This window comes from Megascapheus bottae, chromosome 14 (assembly GCF_031878675.1).
Source record: "Megascapheus bottae isolate mThoBot1 chromosome 14, mThoBot2.hap1, whole genome shotgun sequence".
Taxonomy (NCBI): domain Eukaryota; kingdom Metazoa; phylum Chordata; class Mammalia; order Rodentia; family Geomyidae; genus Megascapheus; species Megascapheus bottae.
The window spans coordinates 34,298,360-34,320,326 of NC_143522.1; the positions used below are offsets into that span (position 1 = coordinate 34,298,360).

Here is a 21,967-nt window from a genome sequence, read left to right on the forward strand (position 1 = left end):
AGAAACCCTCCTGGGCCCTGCACCAGGCTCCACAGACCTGCCTGTGTTGTCCTGTGATGCTGTCTTCTTCCTGATACTAAGTTAGCTCTTCAGATTGGTTGAGCCACTAGGAAGTGATTCATGATGATGATGATGATAGTGATGATGATGATGATGATGATGATGATGATGATAGTGATATGATGATAACGACAACTTGAAAATCAAAAACTAGGTTTATTTTTCTGCCATTGTGTTTTGTACAGAGAGCCAGCAGCAATTTGAAATATTTGATTTCTTTATAATTTGGTCATCTTAGGATTTTAGAACCAAGATCTGGGTCTCATTGCAGAGGTGGTCTTTTTTTGAGAGGGGGAGTTTAAAACATTTCATTTGTGCCGCTCTGTCGTAGCTCATCACATTCCTGTTTTCTACCCCCGATGCACCAAAGAAACCAATGCCTTTGTTTTTCTGTAGAACCCACACCCATAAATGAAGAAACTCGAGCTGCAATAGTATATATCTTGTGTTCTGAGGAGAAACAAAATCAAGGTCATTCTTGCCTGCACCATTGAGTTTTTGCCATCCACAAGTTGTGCATTTTGAACAGGAACTTATTTCTGTGAGTGGGTATTCCCTTGTGTGAGCTAAATGGCACCTGGACTTGAGTTAAAGCTATGTGTCTTAAGTGGCCTGCTCCATTCTTGCCGTATCGTTTCTCCCTGCGGGATTCAGTAGGTGGCAGGTGTTTGCAGGGAAGCCCTTCCTGCTGTTTGTTTGCTACCAGCTGCTCCTGCTCTGCATACCTGGGGCAGAATGCAGAGCATCTTTACAGCCGGGCCTACTCCACCCCGTCTTGGGGAACTTTCCCTCGCCAAGAGGTTATTTTTAACCACCATGTCTTGTCATTCTCTTAGTGACAATCTCAAAGAAGGCATTACTATGAGAGGCATTATGTATAAAATATGTAAGTACTTTTTTATGTTTAATACCTGCAAAGAAATCCTGTGTAACTCCAAAAAAAAAAAACCTATACAGAAGACTCCCAGCATTGCCTATCTTAGTGTGACTAGCATGATTGTACCTCATCCACCATTCAGAGGTTTCCCATGCCCTAGCTGCTCCTTATTGTAATTATTTTAGTTGGTACCTTGCCTCCAAGTCTGACATGCTCTATGGCCTTGCCTTGGAAATTTTGGTCTCTGTCGTTGTGGATGGAGTTGCACAGGCAATTCTTTCTCTGCAGGAATCCCCTGGTCCTTCCTTGAGGGTCCTTAGGGAGAGAGGCTTCCCCTGTGGGGAACCCAGTGTTCCCCTAAGTGCTCAGCCTTATGGCTATTGGCTAGAATTTATAGAATGGATAAAGGAGAATGAACAAACACCACCAAATGAATGTAGAAACCATCCATGTGAGATGAAGCTGAAGAAGATCCAGAGATCACAGACTGGTGTCTAGAGTAACAAGACAAGGATGCAGGATGTTTAGGGATTGCTGGGAAGGTACATGTTGGCGTTGATGGCATATAGAGGCACTTTATGTCTGGTTAAGCAATCAAAGTCTTTAGTGGTTTTGAATATAAGCCAATATTTTGGGTTTCATCATTTTGCACTGGATCCAACCTGTAAATACTCTTGAGTGTATATTTCAACCAGTGTTTTTTATTTTTTTTCCTCCCTACTCTGCTGCTCATTAAAATCTCATTTAGGTGCCAGAACCATATGTAAACAGCTTTCTAAAAAATGAGACTGGGTTTGCTTTTCTTTAAGGGGAAAAAAAAAAAGAAAAAGCCATAGAACTTGGTCGTGTTTTCCATTTTAAATGATTCAAACAAGGGAGTACTAAAAAGATCCCACAGGCACCAAACAGGCTGCTTTAAATGTCCTACATTTTTATGTAATGGAATAAAAGAAAAGTTTTGCACACCTGTAACTAACTTAAAGGAGAAAATAGTATGTCACCTCTGGGTCTGGTGGGCAGGGTTGGAATACTTCAGGAAAGGCATTTGCTGTTCTAGAGAGGGTGTGTGTGTGTGTGTGTGTGTGTGTGTGTGTGTGTGTGTGTGTGTGTGTTTGTCACATTGAAGGAATTCCTCTTGTCTTGTCACTTTCAAACCAGTTTGAGTCATACAAACATTTTCTAAACTTTTAATTGTTTTATTGCAATAAATCTTTTAACAGTATTTTGCTAATATGTATGTCATTTTTGGTGCTTGTACTGGGGCTTGAACTTGGGGTCTAGGCACTGTCCCTTCAAATTTTTTTTATTTTTTCAATTTTTAGTATTTTAATTTTATTTATTTATATTTTAATTTTATTTATTTATTTATTTATTTATTTATTTATTTTGCCAGTCCTGGGCTTGAGCCCAGGGCCTGAGCACTGTCCTTGGATTTTCTCAAGGCTAGAGCTCTACCACTTGAGCCTCAGCACCACTTCTGGCTTTTTCTATGTATGTGGTACCGAGGAATTGAACCCGGGTCTTCATGCATGCTAGGCAAGCACTTTAACCACTAGGCCAAACTCCCGGCCCCCTATTTTTATTTATTTTTACTTTTGCCAGTCCTGGGGCTTTCTCAAGGCTAGCGCTCTACCACTGAGTCTCGGCACCACCTGAAGAACAGAGCACTAGGGCTCCTGGCTCCCAGCAATTCAGGAGTCCAAGATCTGAAGATCAACAAAGTTCATGAAACTCTTATCTCCAACTAACCACCAAAAAGCAGAAATGGAGCTGTAGCTCAAGTGGTAAAGCACCAGCCTTGAGGGAAAAAGCTCAACCCATAGGACTCCCCTAGAAAAAGGTTTTACTTAGAGTGGAATAGTTACTTACCTGAAACCACCAATGGAATAACTCTCAAAAAAGAAAAGGGCCAGGAGTGTGGCCTAGTGGTAGTGTGCTCGCCTAGCGTGCACCAGGCCCTGGGTTTGATTCCCAGGAACCACATACACAGAAAAAACCGGAAGTGGCATTGTGGCTCAAGTGGCAGTGTGCTAGGCTTGAGCAAAAAGTGTCCAAAGACAGTGCCTAGGCCCTGAGTTCAAGCAGGACTGGCAAAAAAAAAAAAAATGGGTGGGGTGGTGGCTCACTCCTGTAATCCCACTCAGAAGGCTGAGATCTAAGGATCAAGCCAGCCTAGCACAAAATTCCATGGGACTCTCATCTCCAACTAACCCCCAGAAAAGTGCAAGTGTTGTGTTGCTGTGGCTTAAGTGGTAGAGTGCTAGCCTTGAGCGTAAGAGCTAAGGGACAGCGCCCAGGCCCAGAGTTCAAGCTCCAAGACAAAAAAAAAAAAAAAAAAAAAAAAAAAAAACAAAAAATGTAAAAGATAGAATGACAGTCACACTGCTGTGCCTTTCATTATAGGAACAAGTGGAAGATACAGTGCTATAGAGATAGGGCTGATGGGAGACTGACTCCCTGAGAAAGTGAAATTTGAGCAGAGTGATGGTGGCTCACACCCTTGAAGCACACCCTGGTGAGAAAGGTCCCTAGACTCCATCTTGAATAGGAAAAACAAGCAAAACACCAGGCTGGAGAGACAGCTCAAGTAGTAGATCACTAAGTAAACAAGCCAAGCAGGCATGCAGCTCTGAGTTCAAACACTGGTTTCTACCCATACCTACAAGAAACATGAGAAATTGGCAGGGCAATTAAGGACACTAGGTAAAGTTGATAGGAGGCTAGACCCATTTGAGTGACAAATCCTCGGGTATAATAAAAGGTCCTACAGCTAGGAAATGAACACCTCTAGGTCCAGTTCCCCTTATGCTTTTCATCTTTGTGTGTGGTCTATGACTTAAGTCATTTTGCTGCCATCTTTCCTAGCAACTTATTTTCCTAATTTTGAGGAAAACATTGCTGAAACTTAACTATGTGGCTCTCAATTTGGGTTCGCGTAAGTTTTTAAAAGTAATAGATGTGGACATACATCAGTATAAGGCTGAAAATGACAAGTTTGGCATAGTGGTAGAGTGCTAGCCCAGTGGTAGAGTGGTAGACCTGGGTTCGATTCCTCAGTACCTCATACATAGAAAAGCCAGAAGAGCTGGCCACAGTGGCTCACACCTGTAATCCTAGCTACTCAGGAGGCTGAGATCTGAGGATCATGGTTCAAAGGCAGCCAGGGCACTAAAGAATGTGAGACCTTTATCTCTAATTAACCACTAGAAAACTGGACATGGGGCTGAGGCTCAAGGGGTAGGTGTGGGTAACCTTGAGGTGAAGAGCTCAGGGACAATGCTCAGGCCCAGAGTTCAAGGCCCATGACGCCCCCTCCCCCCAAAAAAGCTGGAAGTGGTGCTTTTGCTCAAGTGGTAGAGTGCTAGCTTTGAAAAAACCCAAGGACAGTGATCAGGTTCTGAGTGCAAGCCCCAGGATTGGCCAAAACAACAAAACAAAAAACCAGGATCTTGGTGCCACCCCAGATTCATAGATCATGGTGTCTTTTCAACAATTCACCTGTGCATGGGTGCATGGATATTTCAAGAACATGGATGTAGATTGCACTGCCAACCAGCCCTCAAGTATAAGGTTAAAAGGTGAAATGTATAATTTTAATTCAATATATGCCAAAGTATTTCAGCGTTTTTCTACATTGGGGCAGGGTGGGGGGGGAAAGGTTGACTAGTATGTAATTTACAGCCTATCCAACTTTAAGTGCTTTGATAGTTTTCTGAAGCTTGAGGCGTGTTGGGCTGCACAACTCCCAGCTGCACCCTCCCAAGAATCAAGATCCTTCCCAGGCAGAGTGGAAGAAACCTTGGTGGCAGCCCTTGGGGAACTACAAAGACAGAAGCCAGAATCAATACAGAAATCCCCATTCCTGCTTGACCTTTGCTGGAGAGGCTTTCCTGTGGTGCCTTTCAAGTCGGCTCTCTCATACAGCCTCACTGCCAGGGCCACTGCGGGTGGGCTCAGCAACACGGTATCCTTCTCTTTCTGGTTTTCCCCAGCAACAGCCTGGCACCACTCAGCCTGGAAGCTTGTGCCTCCCAAGCTTGCTTGTACCTTCGAGCTAGATGACTCATTTTACCAGTGGAATAACAGCTCTGTGCTGACTTCGACTTTTATCTTCCTATTAGGAGAGCCCTTAAGCTTGAGGTGTGCTGGAAACTGGTATAACACGCAGCAGGTGCCTTGGGTACTGCAAATTGACCCTTAGAACGACCATTCCTTGAATATGCTATAGTGAATACTTTCCTACTTAGTGCCTGCTCACAGCAGAGTTGAATCTGAAGCTGACTAACCAAGGAAAAGGTAACATTCCCGAGGTCTCGCTTCCCGAGGTCTCGCTTAGGCACTGAGCCAATCACACTGTAGTGTCTGCTTAGTAAATACAGGCTCATGCCTGTAATCCCAGCACTTGGGAAGTACGGTGTGACAGAACTGAGTTCAGTCATCCTGGGCCACACAGCGTCACTGTGGTTCAGGGTCAAGCATCACCCCCCTCCCCCCAACTGAAAGGTGAGCTAGTGTCATGAAATGAATTTATTCCAAGGCATGTGTTCTGCCAACTCAAGAAAGGAAGGTTTTGCTTTTAAGAAGGTGGGGTGGGCCAGGAGTTTGGTCTAGTGGTAGAGTGCTTGCCTAGCATGCACGAAGACCCGGGTTTGATTCCTTGGTACCACATACATAGCAAAAAGCCAGAAGTGGTGCTGAGGCTCAAGTGGTAGAGCTCTAGCCTTGAGAAAGTCCAAGGACAGTGCTCAGGCCCTGAGCTCAAGCCCAGGACTGGCAAAAAAAAAAAAAAAAAAAAAAAAAAAAGGTGGGGTGGCCCTCTTAATGGTTGTTACAGCATAAAGGATACCATCTCAATTCCTGTCTCTGTTCTTTCTCCCTCCCCACCTCCAATGGCTCTGCTCCCTTCAAATAATTCGAACAAGCTAGCCACCCAGGATAGCAGGACTGCCTCTGGTTCTGCTTCAACCAGTTTGGCACAAGTACACTTGACATCACCCAAGAGTGCATAACCACAATGTTTGCTCTTCCCATGAGTCTGGGCACAAAGACCTGGGAGTGGGGTGCATACCAGTAGGAGGGACTGACATTTCCCAGAGGTACTTCAGCTTACAAGAGATTGTAACATTTACAATCTCTGTAACACTTACAGGTAAAACAAACTCTTACTGGTTGCAGCCAGTGGTGGTATAAAAAGGGTTTGGTGCCAAATGACTCTATGATTGGGAAGCAGGCTGTGGAGGAAGGAAAAAAAACAGAGCTGTGGCTCAAGGGGTAGGGAGGTAGCCTTGGCCTAGAGTCCAAGCCCCATACAAAAGAATGACAGCAATTAAAACCATGAAAAATACCCACATAAAGATTTAAGACCAGTTCAAAGAAGTTGTGAGGAGCTGACCAGTCCCAGTCATTGAGTTATTAGACAAAGCCTAGGAAGAGAACCCTTCCTAGCGCTATGCCAAGATCCTCATTAGTCTTCTGTCAGGATCCGCTGGCAACAACAGGGCCTGAATTATACCAAATACACAATGACAGATACAGAGCAAGTCCCTGTGACAGTGGGATCTCTGCTGTATAGAGCATTCCATGGGACCACCTGTGGCCAGAGGGAAAAAACCTTAACGTTTCTCTTCCCAGCTAAGCAACTCTTATGTTCCACAGCAGTCCTAGCTGGCCAGCACTCTTCACACTGACAGTGCACTAGGTTTTAATCCACCCTCCTGCCTCAGCCAGAGATAGGTACATAGTCTGACTCCATTTTAATCTTGGCCTTAAGTTCCTTTCCAATCCACACCCTCCTTGGTTCTCTGGTCTGTCTTATCTGAAGGGCCAGGGAAGTTAAAACTGCCCTAGAAACAAAAACAGATGATTCTTAGTTTCTCCAGTTCTTTCAAATAAATGAGAACTTAGAAGTGAGAGGGAGGAGAAAGAACAAACAGCCAGCTCTATCAGCCTGTGAGTAAAAGTTGAAGAGGGAAGTTTTGTTTCTTTGGCTGAGATGGACAGGCACTCCTTTCCATCTTTGCACTCCTTGTTGCTGCCTATAAATTGGATCCACAGCAACTCAGGGAAGTAACAGCACAGTAGCAAGAAGAATTCTATTCACGAACTTAGCATAAGGTGATACTGGTCTTCCTCCAAGGCAAGCAGCAACACTCTTACCTAGATAAGAAACACAGCCAAGGGGTACCCGCTCATGCCCATAACTGCAAAGCTTCTTTTCCTTTTGCCAGTCCTGGGACTTGAGCCGAGGGCCTGAGCCCTGTCCCTGAGCCCTTTTTTGATCAAGGCTAGCACTCTACTACTTGAACTACAGCATTACTTTTGACCTTTTCTGTTTCAGGTAGTGCAGAGAAATGTAACTCAGGGATTCGTGCATGCTAGTACTCTTACCACTAGGCCACATTCCCAGACTGCCCCTGAAAGCTCTCAATTCATGCAACCGTACTGGAAACCAGTACTTGGCCGAATGGATTATTGGTGGCTTCTGAAGACTCCCAAGTACAGAATGCCAAGTGGGACTGGACATACATACTGTGCCCTGTGCCCTTGTCAGGAAGCCATACTATCTCACCCAGTGACAGTTTTGGCCACCCAAGATAACAGGATCAGGGGTGGCTGATTCATGAAAACTAGCTAAGTTGTTTACCTTGACCATCCACACTGTACACATGGAGAATGAGAGCCACGGCAACAATGACAGAAAACGTTTCTGGAATGCTTTAGGTGCCCAGCTGAACTCCTTCATATGTGTCATGCCTCTTTTAATCCCAAATTATGAATCGGGACAAGTTCATCAAAGTATATAGTTGTTGGCCTCTTGTCTATCTATGTAACAATTAAACCTCATGAGTCTAACAGGATCAGAATGGCAAAGCATGGTAGGAGCCTGTTTCTGGAAGCCGTGGTCAGCAGCAGTTCTAATAGCTCCTTTTTGAGGAGGGAGCAAATATTAAGCTACGCACAGAGAAAGCAAGATAAACAAGACAGATTCCAATTTGGAAATGGCACCACCTGCCATCTGCCTCCACCACAAGTCAGTCTGAATCCACCTAAATCTGGCCCTGTCCAACTTACCCTTTGGGACCATCAAGGCCTTCACCGATATACTTACTCTGCACTCACCATCTGTCCTTCACAGCCTGCAGCTTACAAAGCAAACATGCTTACATGGTTTTTTGGCAGACACTTGATCTCCAGCCAACCCAGTTGTTAGGATGCCCCTTTCACAGCAGCTTTCAGCACCACCAAACATATCACCACTGGCCTAAAGAAATGCTTAATGAGTTCTAGATGATTAATCCCTAATGACTCCTTAAATGATTATCTTACATATCATCTTACCAAACAGAAAATAGGACAGGTATTGCCATACCTCAAACTCAAGTGTCACAGAGTAACAAAGTTTAATAGCTTGTAATGTAGCGATTATCTCTTCTGTGGCAGTAGAAAACTTTTTACTCCAATTCCTCTCAACTCAAAAAAATTCTCATTAACTCAATCCACAGAATTTTTTTTCAACATTACATTAAAAAAAAAACTTCACAAAACTCAGGTCCCATTTAAGATGCATATTTTTATTGAAGTTAAAAAAAAAAACTTTTTGTGACCAGACAGAAAGGATAAAAGTAGATAAGGGTGTTATAATCTGACTATATAATATTCTCTCATTCTTGATGGATCATTAAAATATAACAAAGGACTGTTCTCTATGTTGATTTTAAGATTGTTCAATTACACCATTATTTGGTATCCTTTGAACAGGTTAACCTCTTAACTATTTAGAGCTTCTCAGAAACATTCATATATTATACAGGAAACATTCATAGTTTATTTGGGAAACATTCATAGTTTATATATGATATATAAATTTTGAGGCCAGACAATAAAAAACACAATTATAGCCGCAACACTATCCTAGCTGCATTGTGGTGATTATGTTTAGTCAGTTGTCCATCATATACAAGTGGATTTTAATTGCGTTTATTTACAGAGGGGCCAAAGCGCTGAACTAAAGGTAAAGGCGCTCAGGTTTAATGTGCACTTTCATAGCCCTAGGAAAACACAACCATTATATACACTGTAAACACCACAGGGCATGAAATCCATCTCCAACCACAAACACCCATCTCACAGGATCAAGCATACAAGGTCTAAGGTAAGGTGCCTGGCTTTCACTTCTTAGGCATACTTTGCATCCAAGGGTCTTGATTTCCTTTTCACTTACTTCAAATAAGGTACCAGTGCTAAAAACATTTCTGGAGTCCCAGCTTAAGAGACTGCCTGCAGTGAGCTCCTCAGAACATCCTTCACAATGGCAAGTCTTCAACCTTTGAGGATGGATTTGATGGGAAGAACAGGCATAACTTATTCACAGCTGAGTGAGCCAAGCTACTGGAATCCCACCCTGGATCAAGTGTGAGGCTCTATCTACTGTAAAACTATGAGACCAATTTTCTTGTACAGCTAGTAAGAGTTTGGCAGTTCTGATGAAGTGCAAATTCCCCTCAACTGGGGACTGAGAAACAGCACTCACTTGAATGGTTTAAGTATTTAGCATTTGTTGAATTGGCTTTTCCACTGCCTCTTACATAGACTTCAGTATTCCTCTTCTGTTTCACACCCTCTTGCTTTCTTATGGATTGCCCGATTAAAGCTGTGGCAGGCAGGGACCCAGTGATTGTCGTGAAGTCCTAGCTTGCAGCCGGGAAAGCCCTTCTGAGACCGATGGCAGCACATCCAGTACCCGGGCCCATAGGGCAATGCCTGGCAATAGGGTTTGGGATGCCACCGGCACAGAGACACATCCCCTTTCACATATTTTTTCTTGCACTGCTTGCAGGGATCCTCTCTATAGCGTGGATCTCGAACCCAGCGAGAATCAGCCGGTCTGATGTTGTAGTATTCAATGATGAACTTGAAATAGCAGCAAGTACACTTAAGAGCCACTAAACTCCTGGTGGGAAGTAACCTGAAGATTTTTACCATAATGTGGTGGGGTAGACATGCCATGTACTGCTGAGGCTCCAGAAGCTGCTGGATTTTAAACCTAGTCTCCAGAAAGTCATGAGACACCTGCTTCTTCCAACTGGATGCCTCAAGCACCTGTTCCACACTTTCCCCCGCCGATGCTGGAGACACAAAAGGCTCCACCGGTTCACCTTCTGGATCAGATTCCCCGGCACCATTGGCAGCATCTTCAAGTTGCTGGGTCTCTGAAGATTCCCGTGCTATGCTTTCCTTCACCTGGGAACAGTCTAACTGGTGCTGACCAGGTAGCAAAAAAAACAACATCCCTGGAGGTGGCTCTTCACAGGTGCTGAAAAGAGAGGGCTGGTCTTTCTCCACCTTGGACACAGTGATGCTAATGCACAAAGATTCTTTTGTTCTCTGGTCAAGATTTTGGCTAGTAAGCGGCACAAGCTCTCTACTTGTACAATCGATAGAATCTGTGGGCAATTCAGTGGCTTGGAGACAGGTGTGAGAAGAAAAGGGCAATCCATCAAGTTCATCTGTCATTTCCACATCACACCTGTTGCCAGTTTTCATTGCAGTTTGCTGAGCTGGCTCTAATCCTGCAGTGTCTGGGTTGAAATTCATACCTGCTGGCAATGTGGGACAGTCCTGGAGTGAACCATCCCAGGCTGGCTCTCCAATAAGAGAATGGGCAGATCTTGAGGATCCACAGCCCATAGACTGCACAGAATTCACCTGAGTGGCAGGTACCTCCAAGGTGCCTTGCTTGATTTTCCCATCTTCAGCCTGAGTGCCATTTGCAAGCAACACTCTGCCTACATTTCGACGGAAGCTGTTATTACGAGACAGGCTCCCAGGCTCACGTGGGCTCTGCCGCTTCAAGCACTCAGACTCTAGCCTGGCTACCATGTCAAGAACACGGACTGGCTCACTCTGGGGCTCAATAACCTCAGGATTTCCTCTTTCTGTGGGTTCTTCACAAGCTCCTGGGGAAGAGAAGGGCTCAGGGGGTGGGGGCACACCTCTGGATTGGCCAGAAAACCTCACAATGGCAGAACTGTTGCAGTTTTTTGCACAGCTAGCTAGTAGGGCACTGGCTCTTTGCTCAAGGAAGGCAACCATCTGTATAACAGACAGAGGCCGCCCTGTATAGATGCCATCCCCACTGTCACCCACGTAATGCACAGAACAGTGCTCAATGCCACAGGCAAATGGCTCCGGCTGGTAGCATTTGCTGTTGACATCCTTCATCCTTTCCAACTGTGTTTTGGCTTTTTTAAGATCTCCTGATTTTTTCCTTCTTTTGGTAGCTCTCCCATCAATATCCCAGGAGCTTTTTATTTTCATAGATCCTGTCCTATTGCTATACTGGTGGGCTGCAAAGAAGGCAATTTTCTCCTTCGTGTTTCCAGGTTTCACAACAGCCCAGATGTCAAGTGGCCCTTCCCCTCCTTCTCCGTGGTGGATTGTTGAAGACGGTGCATTCTTTCTGGCTTTAACATTCAGGCTGTTCTCTGCAGGCCTCTTCCCACTCATGCTGCACAGAACATTTAGAGAAAGCACCCCAAATGGTGTTCGAGATGATGTTTTGCCAAGAGAAGCTGAAGGAAAGACACCTGACTTCATGTAGCAAGCTTTGTCTTTTTCATCATTGGCAGCCTTTTGGTGGCCCAAAGAAGTTCTCAGAGTGTCCCTGCTGACTTCCAAAGGACAATCTTTCTTCTGGAGCTTCCAATGTGGCTTTAGGTGCATAACAGAGACCCTATGGGAAAGAAATACATTGTTTGATTGAAAAGTGTTGCTTTCTTTTAACGCCAAGTTTAAGTTACCAGTTTTCTAGGCAAAGAAATATATTATTTGACTGAAAAGTGTTGGTTTTTTTCCCTTAAAGACAAGTTTAAGTTATGAGTTTTGAAGACTCCTCCTACCTAAATCAGCAACACTCTCACTTAGCTAGCTTGTCCTAAGGGCTTGACTCAGGGCCTGGGCACTGTCCTTGGACACTTTTTACTCAAAGCTAGCTCTCTGCCACTTGAGCCACATTACCACTTCCAGCTTTTTCTTTTTATGTGGTACTGAGGAACTGAACCCAAGGCTTCCTGCATGCTAGCTAAGAACTCTTACCACTAGGCTACCCTCCTGGTCCTCACTTTTTCCCTGGGTCTGAGCTGAAATGTTAACTGGGATGCTGAAAGACAGATGATGCAGGGCTGGGAGCGTAACCTAGTGCAAGAGTGCTCACCTCGTATGCACAAAGCCCTGGATTCAATTCCTCGGTATACACATACATAGAAAAAGCTGGAAGTGATGTGGCTCAAGTGGTAGAGCACTAGCCTTGAGCAAAAAGTGACTAAGGACAGTGCCCTGAGTTCAAGCTCCACGACTGGCAAAAAAAAAAAAAAAAAGAAGAAGGAGAAGAAGAAGGAAGAAGAGGAAGAGGAAGAGAAAAAAGAAGGGGAGGAGGGGGAGAAGGGGGAGAAGGGGGAGAAGGGGGAGGAGGGGAGGAGAGGAGGAGGGGGAGGAGGGGGAGGAGGGGGAGGAGGGGGAGGAGGGGAAGAGGGGAGGAGGAGGAGGAGGAGGAGCAGGAAGAGGAGGAGGAGAAGAGATCACATCAAACCCACTACCATCAAAATGTTCTGGATTAAGAAGAGTATTTTTGAGAAATGCCTGGGTTCCTGCAAAATAAACCTACCACCCTAAATAAAGATCTGAAGTCAGATGGGTGCCAGTAGGAGGGAGGAGAGAAAACAGGGTAAATATGTTTCAAATACGTGTGTGTGTGTGTGTGTGTGTGTGTGTGTGTGTGTGTGTGTGTGTGTGTAAAAGTATATACTACATGTATGCAAATGAAACCTGGAAACCTACTGAATTTTTTTTAAAGGGGAGAGGGGAGAGGAAGAGAAGACATTGATGAAAGTGAACTATGTAATTTGTGGGTGGAGATGGGAAGGAGGGAATGGGAGAGAATGCAGAAACAGATGTGACACTAAGAAAGGACATATGTAATGCCTCTGTATATCACCTCTAAAATAACAGGATTTTTTTTTTTTTGCCAGCCCTGGAGTTTGAACTGAGGGCCTAGGCACTGTCGCTGGGCTTTCTCAAGGCTAGAGCTCTACCACTTGAGCCACAGCACCACTTCTGGCTTTTTGCTATGTATTTAGTATGGAGGAATTGAACCCAGGTCTTCATGCATGCTAGGCAAGCACTCTACCACTAGGCCACACTCCCAACCCAAAAAGTAATTTCTTTTTAAAGAAAAGAAAAACAGGGAAAAAAAAATCCCTGCTAGAATTGTTGTTTTTTATAGATTCTTTTTTTTCTTCTTTTTGCCAGTCCTGGGGCTGAGCAAAAGAAGGTCAAGGCTAGCACTCTACCACCTGAGCCACAGTGCCAGTTCTAGCTTTTACTATTTATGTGGTACCAAGGAAATGAACCCAGGGCTTCATGCATGATAGACAAGCACTCTATTACTAGGACATGCTCCTGACCTCTGGTGGCTCACACCTATAATCCTAACTACTCAAAAGACTGAGATCTGAGGATCATGGTTCAAAGCCAACCCTGGCACAAAAGTCCATGAGACTCTTATCTCCAATTAACCACCAGAAAACAGGAAGTGGCATTGTGGCTCAAGTAGTGGAGCCCTAGCCTTGAATCGAAGAGCTCAGAGACAGTGCCCAGGCCCAGAGTTCAAAGCTCATGACCAACCCCCCTACCCCCCCCCAAAAAAAAGGAGAAAGGTGAGAGGAAGACAAGAGAATGGTAAGTGGGGTAAAGTTAAGCAGGGAACACAATGTGCAGCATGGAATATCACAATAACACCATCTGGCATACTGTGTGTGCTCTACATTTTTTTTAATGTAAAACAAGATGAAGCCCATAGCTGATGTCTGTGGGACAGAACCCACCACCCTAAGTTGAAGTCTCAGGACTGGTCCCAAATAATTTTTTTTTTTTTGCCAGTCCTGGGTTTGAGCTCAGGGCCTGAGCCCTGTCCTTGGACTTTCTCAAGATTAGAGCTCTACCACTTGAGCCTCAGCACCACTTCCGGCTTTTTTCTATGTATGTGGTACCGAGGAATCGACCCAGGTCTTCATGCATGCGAGGCAAGCACTTTAACCACTGGGCCAAACTCCCGGCCCTGGTCCCAAATAATTTTAAAAACAAAAAACAAGGATGAAGTCACAGGTTAAAAGGATGAGGAACGGGAGCTGAAGGGGTTAATAAGCATGGTAAGTTTCACTACCCTGGCTCACTGAGACACTGACACAGCATTCCCTCCCCAATGCTCCCCTACTGCCTATATAACTGCCTGCAGGTATCACGTTGATTGTCAAGTATGAAAGCAATTGTTTAGTTCAAGCTTACCCTTCATTTCAAGAATTGAGAGTTCAGTTTCAGCTAAGAAAAGAAATGCTGATACAGTTATATGGAAGGGAAGCTCAATCCTACATTTAGGGAATATGAAATGTCATTTAGAAGACAGCCCCTGAAGTAGATATTAGGATCTTTCTGACCTTTGGCAATTTATACCCTAACCATTTGTAGAGATCTTCCCCTTTCTCTGTAGCAGCATTTTTAATAGTTTTCTATATTGTGTAATTTAGTCTTCCAAAAGAACCACCCAGAAGTCTTCCATATGACATATAAATGAACAAAAGAGGAACTCTGACTCACTATCTCTTTGTGCCAACTATTTTCTGACTTTTTATATTCTTTTAATACCTCTACAAGTGAAATGGAAGAAATGGATGTTGAAAACAAAATTTTCATATAATTATCTCATCAGAGTGTGAATAAATTAAATTTAAACTAGCAATATGTGTGCTTTGCACAATATGTTCTCTTTGCCTTCACCCCCACACACACATTATTTTAGGTTTTGTTATTGACAAAGACATCAAGCAGCAGCTAATGTCACAGGAAAGGCTTTTGTTTGCATTTAACCTGTAAAGTTAGCTAGACTGTAACAGTTTACTGTATACAACATTCTAGCTAGATGAATCAGGGAATGATCCCAGGAAAGAGAGTGAGGAAAGCAAAGGTATAGCAGAGGGAAAAGCTGGTAAGGACACATAATTGGAGAGATGAACTATGAAGGAGGTGCCATATCGGAGTAGGGAGGACTTCTCTCTCCCTTGGTTGGCATGAAGGCCTTAAGGCAGAAACAGGTGTTAGTGAAGTATAGAGAAACTGGAAAAATCTGAGCGTTGGTTGAAACCAACCAAAGTTGAGAGGTAGGATGTAGGGCAATAAAGGGATTTGCTGCAAAATTCTATAAAATAAAAATTTAAGCGTCTCCAACAGATGGTATTTGCATCCCTATTCGCTAGAAAGCCAAAGTGGAAAAATCCAGCTATGTTTCCATGGTTGCCAACCTTTTATAAGATACACAAAAGTTTGAAATCAGTGCTTGCTTGACTTGCTCTGGTGGTGCTCTACCACTTGAGCCACATTTTCAGCTCCTTTTTTTTTTGCTAGTTATTCCAGAGACAGAGCCAGATTTTTCTGCAGGGGCTTGTTTCGGACTCCAGCCTCCTGAGTAGCTATAGGATTAAACACAAGCCCCCTGAGCCCCGCTAAGTTGACAGTCTCTTCATCGTGCTTTTTTGTTTACTTGGGGTTTTTGTCTTATTTTTTGCTGTTTTGTTTTGGGGATTTTTTTTTTGGCAGTCCTGGGCCTTAATCTCAGGGCCTGAGCACTGTCCCTTGGGCTTTCTCAAGGCTAGAGCTCTACCACTTGAGCCTCAGCACCACTTCCAGCTTTTTTTTTTTCCTACGTATGTGGTACCGAGGAATCGAACCTGGGTCTTCGTGCATGCTAGGCAAGCACTCTACTACTAGGCCAAACTCCTGACCCTGTTTTTTTGTTTGCTTTTGTTTGTTTCTGCAAAACTTGGGCCTTACTGTGCTAGGCAAATGATCTACCACTGAGCTGTACCCCCAGCATTTATAATCATACTCTAACAGTTCACTCTAATCACTCCCAGCATAGTTAGTTAAGTCTATGGCCTTTTTGTTGACAGAGTGCCTCTTTACCTCAAACTCCCAATGTGAGACTGTGATCTTCCTGTAATGACAGGAATGTGCCACCATGCCTAGCGTCTCATTTATTGACATACAGGAAATCTCAAAGCATCTTGCCTGGCTAGCCTTGAATTACAAAGTAAACCATCATGCCTGTCTTTTCATTTTATGTATTTTTTTTTTTTTTGAGGTAAGAGTCTGGCTATGTAGTCCAACCTGGCCTCAAACTCATAATCCTCCTGGCCTCATCCTCCTGAGGGTTCCAGATAGGTGCCATGACAGTTGGCATTTTTAGGCTCTATTTCTAAGTAATCACATTTTTAGTACTCACTCATACTAATAACACCCTATCCCACATTTCCGGTGGCACACTCTTCCAAACTTCATAGCCTTAAATGTAGTAGACATACATAAATGGATGTCAGTAGGAATCTCAACACCAACTCAATAAATTGATAACCACTTGTAGGTAAGTACCTAATCCACCAAACCAAAAACTGAATCACTGAAGTTCCTCCTCCCTGACCTCTATATCCAGTCACCACGTCACTAAAATGTCCCCTCCTTTCCATCCGCAGCGTGACTATCATCATTTCCACTACACGGTAATAAGCTACAGGAAAGCCTGCTCCCTCTACATTGCAAGGCCAAGTTCTGGAATCTACCCAGCCGGTCTTCCAACTTTATCCCGTTTGTCTACCACATTTCTCACTTCAGAAGGTTGTTCATAGAATGATTTCAATAGGACTGAATGAGAAAAGGCCATAGTCTTAAAGAGATAAATGCCACATTTTTTCACAACTTCGCTCTACAAATGTCCATTTCCTTCCTCCCCACTTACCAGAAGTTTACTAACCAAGCCAGACACCCAACTCAGGAGACTGAGATCTGATGACTAAAGTTTAAAATTCTTGTGTGGGCAGAAAAGTCAGTAAGACTCTTAATAGCCAATTAACCAGCAAGAAGGTAGAACTGGAGAAGTGATTCAAGAATAGGCACCAGCCTTGAATAAAAAGTAAGGTACAGGGGCTGGGAGTTAGGCCTAGTGGTAGAGTGCTTGCCTAGCATGCATGAAGACTCGGGTTCAATTCCTCAGTACTATGTACATAGAAAAAAAAGCCAGAAGTGGTGCAGTGGCTCAAGTGGTAGAGTGCTAACCTCGAGAAAGCCCAAGGACAGTGCTCAGGCCCTGAGTCCAAGCCTCAGGACTAGAAAAAAAGAAAAAAGGGAAAGGAAAAGGAAAAAAAAAGTAAGGTACAGTACTAAGACCTGAGCTCAAGCCCCAGTAAAACACCAACAAACGCACATGCACATGTGTACACACACACACATACACGCACACACACAATAAACTTACTAATTTGGGCTAGATACTTCTGCAGTTATAATCGGTGCTACTAGAGTCCATGAGAAAAGAAAGGAAAAAATGTACATGTAGGGAGTAAGGGAGTCACCAGCAGCTAACTCAGGTTATGTTTTTATTTTGTCTGACATGAGGCTTGAACGCAGGGCCTGGACACTGTCCCTGAGCTATTTTGTTCTAGCACTCTACCAAATCACTCTAGTTTTCAGGTGGTTATTGGAAGTAAGAGTCTCACAGATTTTCCTGCCTCGGCTGGCTTGGAATCATGATTCTCAAATCTCAACCTCCTGAGTAGCTAGGGTTATAGGCACCCAAGCATAGCTCAACTTTGAGGGCATAGGAGCAGGTCTTAGAAGTTCTGATCTCCTAAGCACTGAAAGAAGACATAATAAAATTCTAGGGGGAAATGTAAGTGAGAGAGAAATAGTATGAGTTTATAGTGCTGAATTTATAGAGATGATAGACAGCAAGGCTTCTTACTATTCATTAAACTTGGAAGGACAGGGCAGGCACCAGTACTAATCCTTGCAATCCTAACTAATCAGGAAACAGATCTGAGGATCATGGTTCAAAGCCAGTCTGGGCAAGAAACTCTGAGACTCTTCAATCAATTAAGCACCAAAAAGGTTGGAAGTGGAGCTGTGGCTTAAGTGATGGAACACTAGCCTTGAGGAAAAAAGCTCAGAACAGCATCCTGAGTTCAAGCCTCAGGAGAGGCACAAAAACAGAACATAAAATAGGAAAGAAGAAGCCCCAAGCAAGGATGGATGCTCGGGTGCTCATCTTATTAGCTTCAGCAACTGTATAAGAAATGATTCCTCCCAGTAGACAGCAATAAGGTAAAGAGGAAGCAGAGGTGAAGTTCAATTTCACAAAAATGTGGGGACTTGAGGGCTTCCTGCAGAACAGATATAACAATAAAAACAGGAGGAAGACAGGCATCACAAATGTTTAAATAAAGAAAAGTCTAGACAGAGGAAGTTTTCTAATTTGAACAGGTATGGCTTTGATAACCAGAAAATGTACATAAAAGATGGGCTCACTCAATGGACAAGTCTTCAGCAAGTCTAATGAAGAATAGTGGTGGGCAGTAGTGGAGATCCCTGGTGACCTACACCGTGACTGTGAGGGAAAGTCTCCACACATATCTATCACCTTGAATCCTTTCCAGGAATATGTATGTGTGATTAACAATGAACCTATTAAAACCTGAACAATATTATTCCACTGACAGTCAAATCTTGCTTTCACTAATTATAACATCCTTTCTAGGTATGACTAATTGTAGCTCAAAAACTCTCACCTAAAGAGATTATAGAATCCACAAATAGAATCATAGATGGAGGTCCAGGTACATGTCCAGATAGAAAGCAAGATCCTCCCTCAAAAATAACTAGTGCACAAAGGAACAGTAGAATGCCTGCCTCACAATAATACCCTAAGTTCAAACATCAGTACTTCAAAAAAAAAAAAAAAAAAGGTAAGGACTTTCTGGTAGAAAAAATTCCAACACCCTTTCATACCCTAATATCCTTCTTAGGCTTAGAATCTAAGTTCTGCAAGAAGCTATCCAACTTCCATTATTAAACAAACAGTAAACAACCCTGTGGTGAGCTTTTACTCAAACTGAGTTTCAAATTAGTACCAGAGGGGCTGGGAATGTGGCTTAGTGATAGAGTGCTTGCCGACCATGCATGAAGCCCTGGGTTCAATTCCTCAGTACCTAATACAAAGAAAAGGCCAGAAGTGGCACTGCAGCTCAAGTGGTAGAATACTAGCTTTGAGCACAGAAAGGCCCAAGGCAGAGCCCAGGCCCTGAGTTCAAGCCCTAGAATATCACAGGATTGAAATTTTCAGACAGTACAGTCATCTCCTTTCTTTTTTCTTTGTCTTTCTTAAGAGACTACGTTGCCAGACTGTCCTTGAACTTCTGGGCTCAAGGAATTCTCTTGAGTCAGCCACCCTCTAGTCTATGTTACCACTCAAAGCTTTAAAAGAATATTCTCACTAGATACAGGTAGTCTATAATCCTAGCTAGGGGGCTGAGATTTGAGGATCATGGTTTAAAACCATGTGAGAAAACTGCCTGTGAGACTCCAATTAACAACTCAAAATCTGGAAATGAAGCTGTGGCTCAAAGTGCAAGAGTACTAGCCTTGAGAAAAGAAGTACAGGGACAGTGCCCAGAGCCTGAGTTCAAGCCCCAGGAGTTTGGCCGAGTGGTAAGAGTGCTTAATATGCACCAGGAATGTGTTGAGGAAAACCCAAGGATAGTGCTCAGTCCCTGAGTTCAGTTCCCAAGGCTGGCAAAAAAAAGAATCTAGGCTTTTTTTTTTTTTTTTTTTTTTTTTGTGCCAGTCCTGGGCTTGAGCTCAGGGCCTGAGCACTGTCCTTGGACTTTCTCAGGGCTAGAGCTCTACCACTTGAGCCTCAGCACCACTTCTGGCTTTTTTCTATGTATGTGGTATTGAGGAATCGAACCCGGGTCTTCGTGCATGCTAGGCAAGCACTTTAACCACTAGGCCCAACTCCCGGCCCCTTTTGTTGTTTTTTATTTATTTATTTTAAAATCAGAAACTATTAGGAAATACAATTTAAAGTATTTGATGGCTTTTACTGTATTTTGTTTTAATTAATATTCTCTGTGGCATTGGTAACAGTGATTAAAATAGTAAATGATTCAGTGTTGAGATTTTTGCAGAAACTCAGTTGCAAGAAACAGAGAAGCCACCACTTAAAAGGTCAAGTTAGGAGTCTTTATTGAGGAGCTGGAGGGCTGCTGGTGGAGTCTAAAAGACTAGCAGCCTGGAATGCAGCTAGCACAACACTTATATAGGCCAAAACCACACAAGATCTGTGGAATCAAACCCACCAGAAGTGTCATAACATGAACAAAGCAAACCAGATGAGAACACTTAAATCTAACAGAAAAGCAAATCATCAAGAGAAACAATCAGAAGCCCAATTTATCTAGGGGAGGTATGCATAGACCTAGCCTCTTCACTTCAGACTCCACAGTTTATCTACAGAGGAAGTTGTTTGAAATTACTTATTCTTCATTATTTCCAGCTAGAAATAATAATTCAGGTTTAGCTTTTATTCAAGTATATTCTATATATTCTCCCCCTTGGTTAATACTAAAAATAGCTGCATTAAATAGCCTTACTTAAAGTTGTCTCCCCTCCCCTCCCCTCCCCTCCCCTTGTCTTCCCATCTCATCCCATCCCATCTTATCCCTTCCTCAGTGCTGAGGATTAAACCCAGGGTCTCTCATACCTACTAGCCAGGTACTCTACCACTTGAGCCATCCCTCTAGCCGTTTTCTCTTTTTACTTTTTTCTGCCTTTTAAATTGCACTGAAGATAACAATGTTCAATTCCATCCACGTCCTTTTTTGCATTAGTTCCCCCCACCCACATCCCCCATCAAGGGAGGGTCCTTTTGCCTAGGTTCTCACAGCGTGATCCTCATATAGATGATATGACAAGTGCTCATCACCACACCTGCCTTTGTGATACTTCTCAATAGGGTTTTTGCTCAGGCTGGCTTTGAATTGCATAATCTTCCTGATCTCTGCCCTCCAAATGAAGTACAAGCACGAGCCATGATGTGCAATGTAATCACAGATTTTCTTATGCGTTTCATTGAGTTTATGAACCATTAGGCCTTGACTACCCTCTGGTTCACCATCTTAAGCTGGGTGCCTAAATAAAATACTTAAGGAGGTGACAGGTTAAAAACATACTCTTTAGAAACAAAAGTATCCTCATATAAACATTACTAGAAAACTATGGAGAAGGTCTTAAAAGATATCAAATTGAAAATAATGCAGCAATTATAAAGTAAAACTTCATGAACTAGAAAACTAATACTAAACTGGAAAACTAAAGAATACTATAAGCCAGGCATGGTGGCTCATGCCTGTAATCCTAGCTACTCAGGAGGCTGAGATCTGAGGCTCATGGTTCAAAGCCAGCCTAGGCACAAAAGGATCTGAGACTCTTATCTCCAATTAACCTCTAGAAAACGGGAAAGTTGAAGAGCTCAGGGAAAACACCCAGGCCCAGGAGTAGGGCAGTAGCCTTGAGCTGAAGAGCTCACAGACAGCGCCCAGGCCAAATTCAAGCACCATGACCCACAAAAAAAAAAAAGAAAGAAAGAAAGAAAGAAAGAAGGAAAGAAAAGAAAGAAGGAAAGAAAAAAAGAAAAAGAAGACTATATTCCAAGTTTCCCTTCTATAACAAACTTTGGATAGAGCTGGTCCAGTTTATAAAATGACGCCTTTAGTAAGTAGTACCAAAGCTATCTGGAAGCCTATAGCTATAGGAAATGATCCATGCAGTTTCCTATGTAAAATAGTGACATTCTGTCCATTTTTCTCAGTTGTCTGAACATTACTATATGCTTTCTATTTTTCCAGGCAACTTCAATTTCAGATGTTTGTTCCATCTTTCAACATACTTCATTTTTTAATTTTGATGATAAGTAGTCTTTGTCAGTACTTAATAACACAAATCCATGGACCCTTATGAGCTTTACAGGCTGGTTATGATTAGTATTATGATTTTTTTTGAAACAATGTCAGACTTTGTAGATAAATTCTTGCATAATTGCTGGGTTTCAAAAAAGGAGAAAAAATACAGAAGTATTTAGAAAACACTAGATGA

The 21,967-nt window shown here is 43.2% G+C and overlaps 1 protein-coding gene across 2 annotated transcripts in view; it reads right to left on the reverse strand.

Annotated features, from left to right (window-relative positions):
* Window positions 1-8,487: 8,487 nt before the first annotated feature.
* Window positions 8,488-21,967, reverse strand: part of Fbxo34 (F-box protein 34) — an 85,189-nt gene continuing 71,709 nt past the window's right edge. For both annotated transcript variants that reach the window (XM_090345001.1, XM_090345002.1), the window contains exon 2: window positions 8,488-11,669. In XM_090345001.1, the coding sequence (XP_090201127.1) occupies window positions 9,530-11,659 (2,130 nt within the window). In that variant the 5' untranslated portion in view covers window positions 11,660-11,669 and the 3' untranslated portion in view covers window positions 8,488-9,529. The remainder of the gene's footprint in view (window positions 11,670-21,967) is intronic.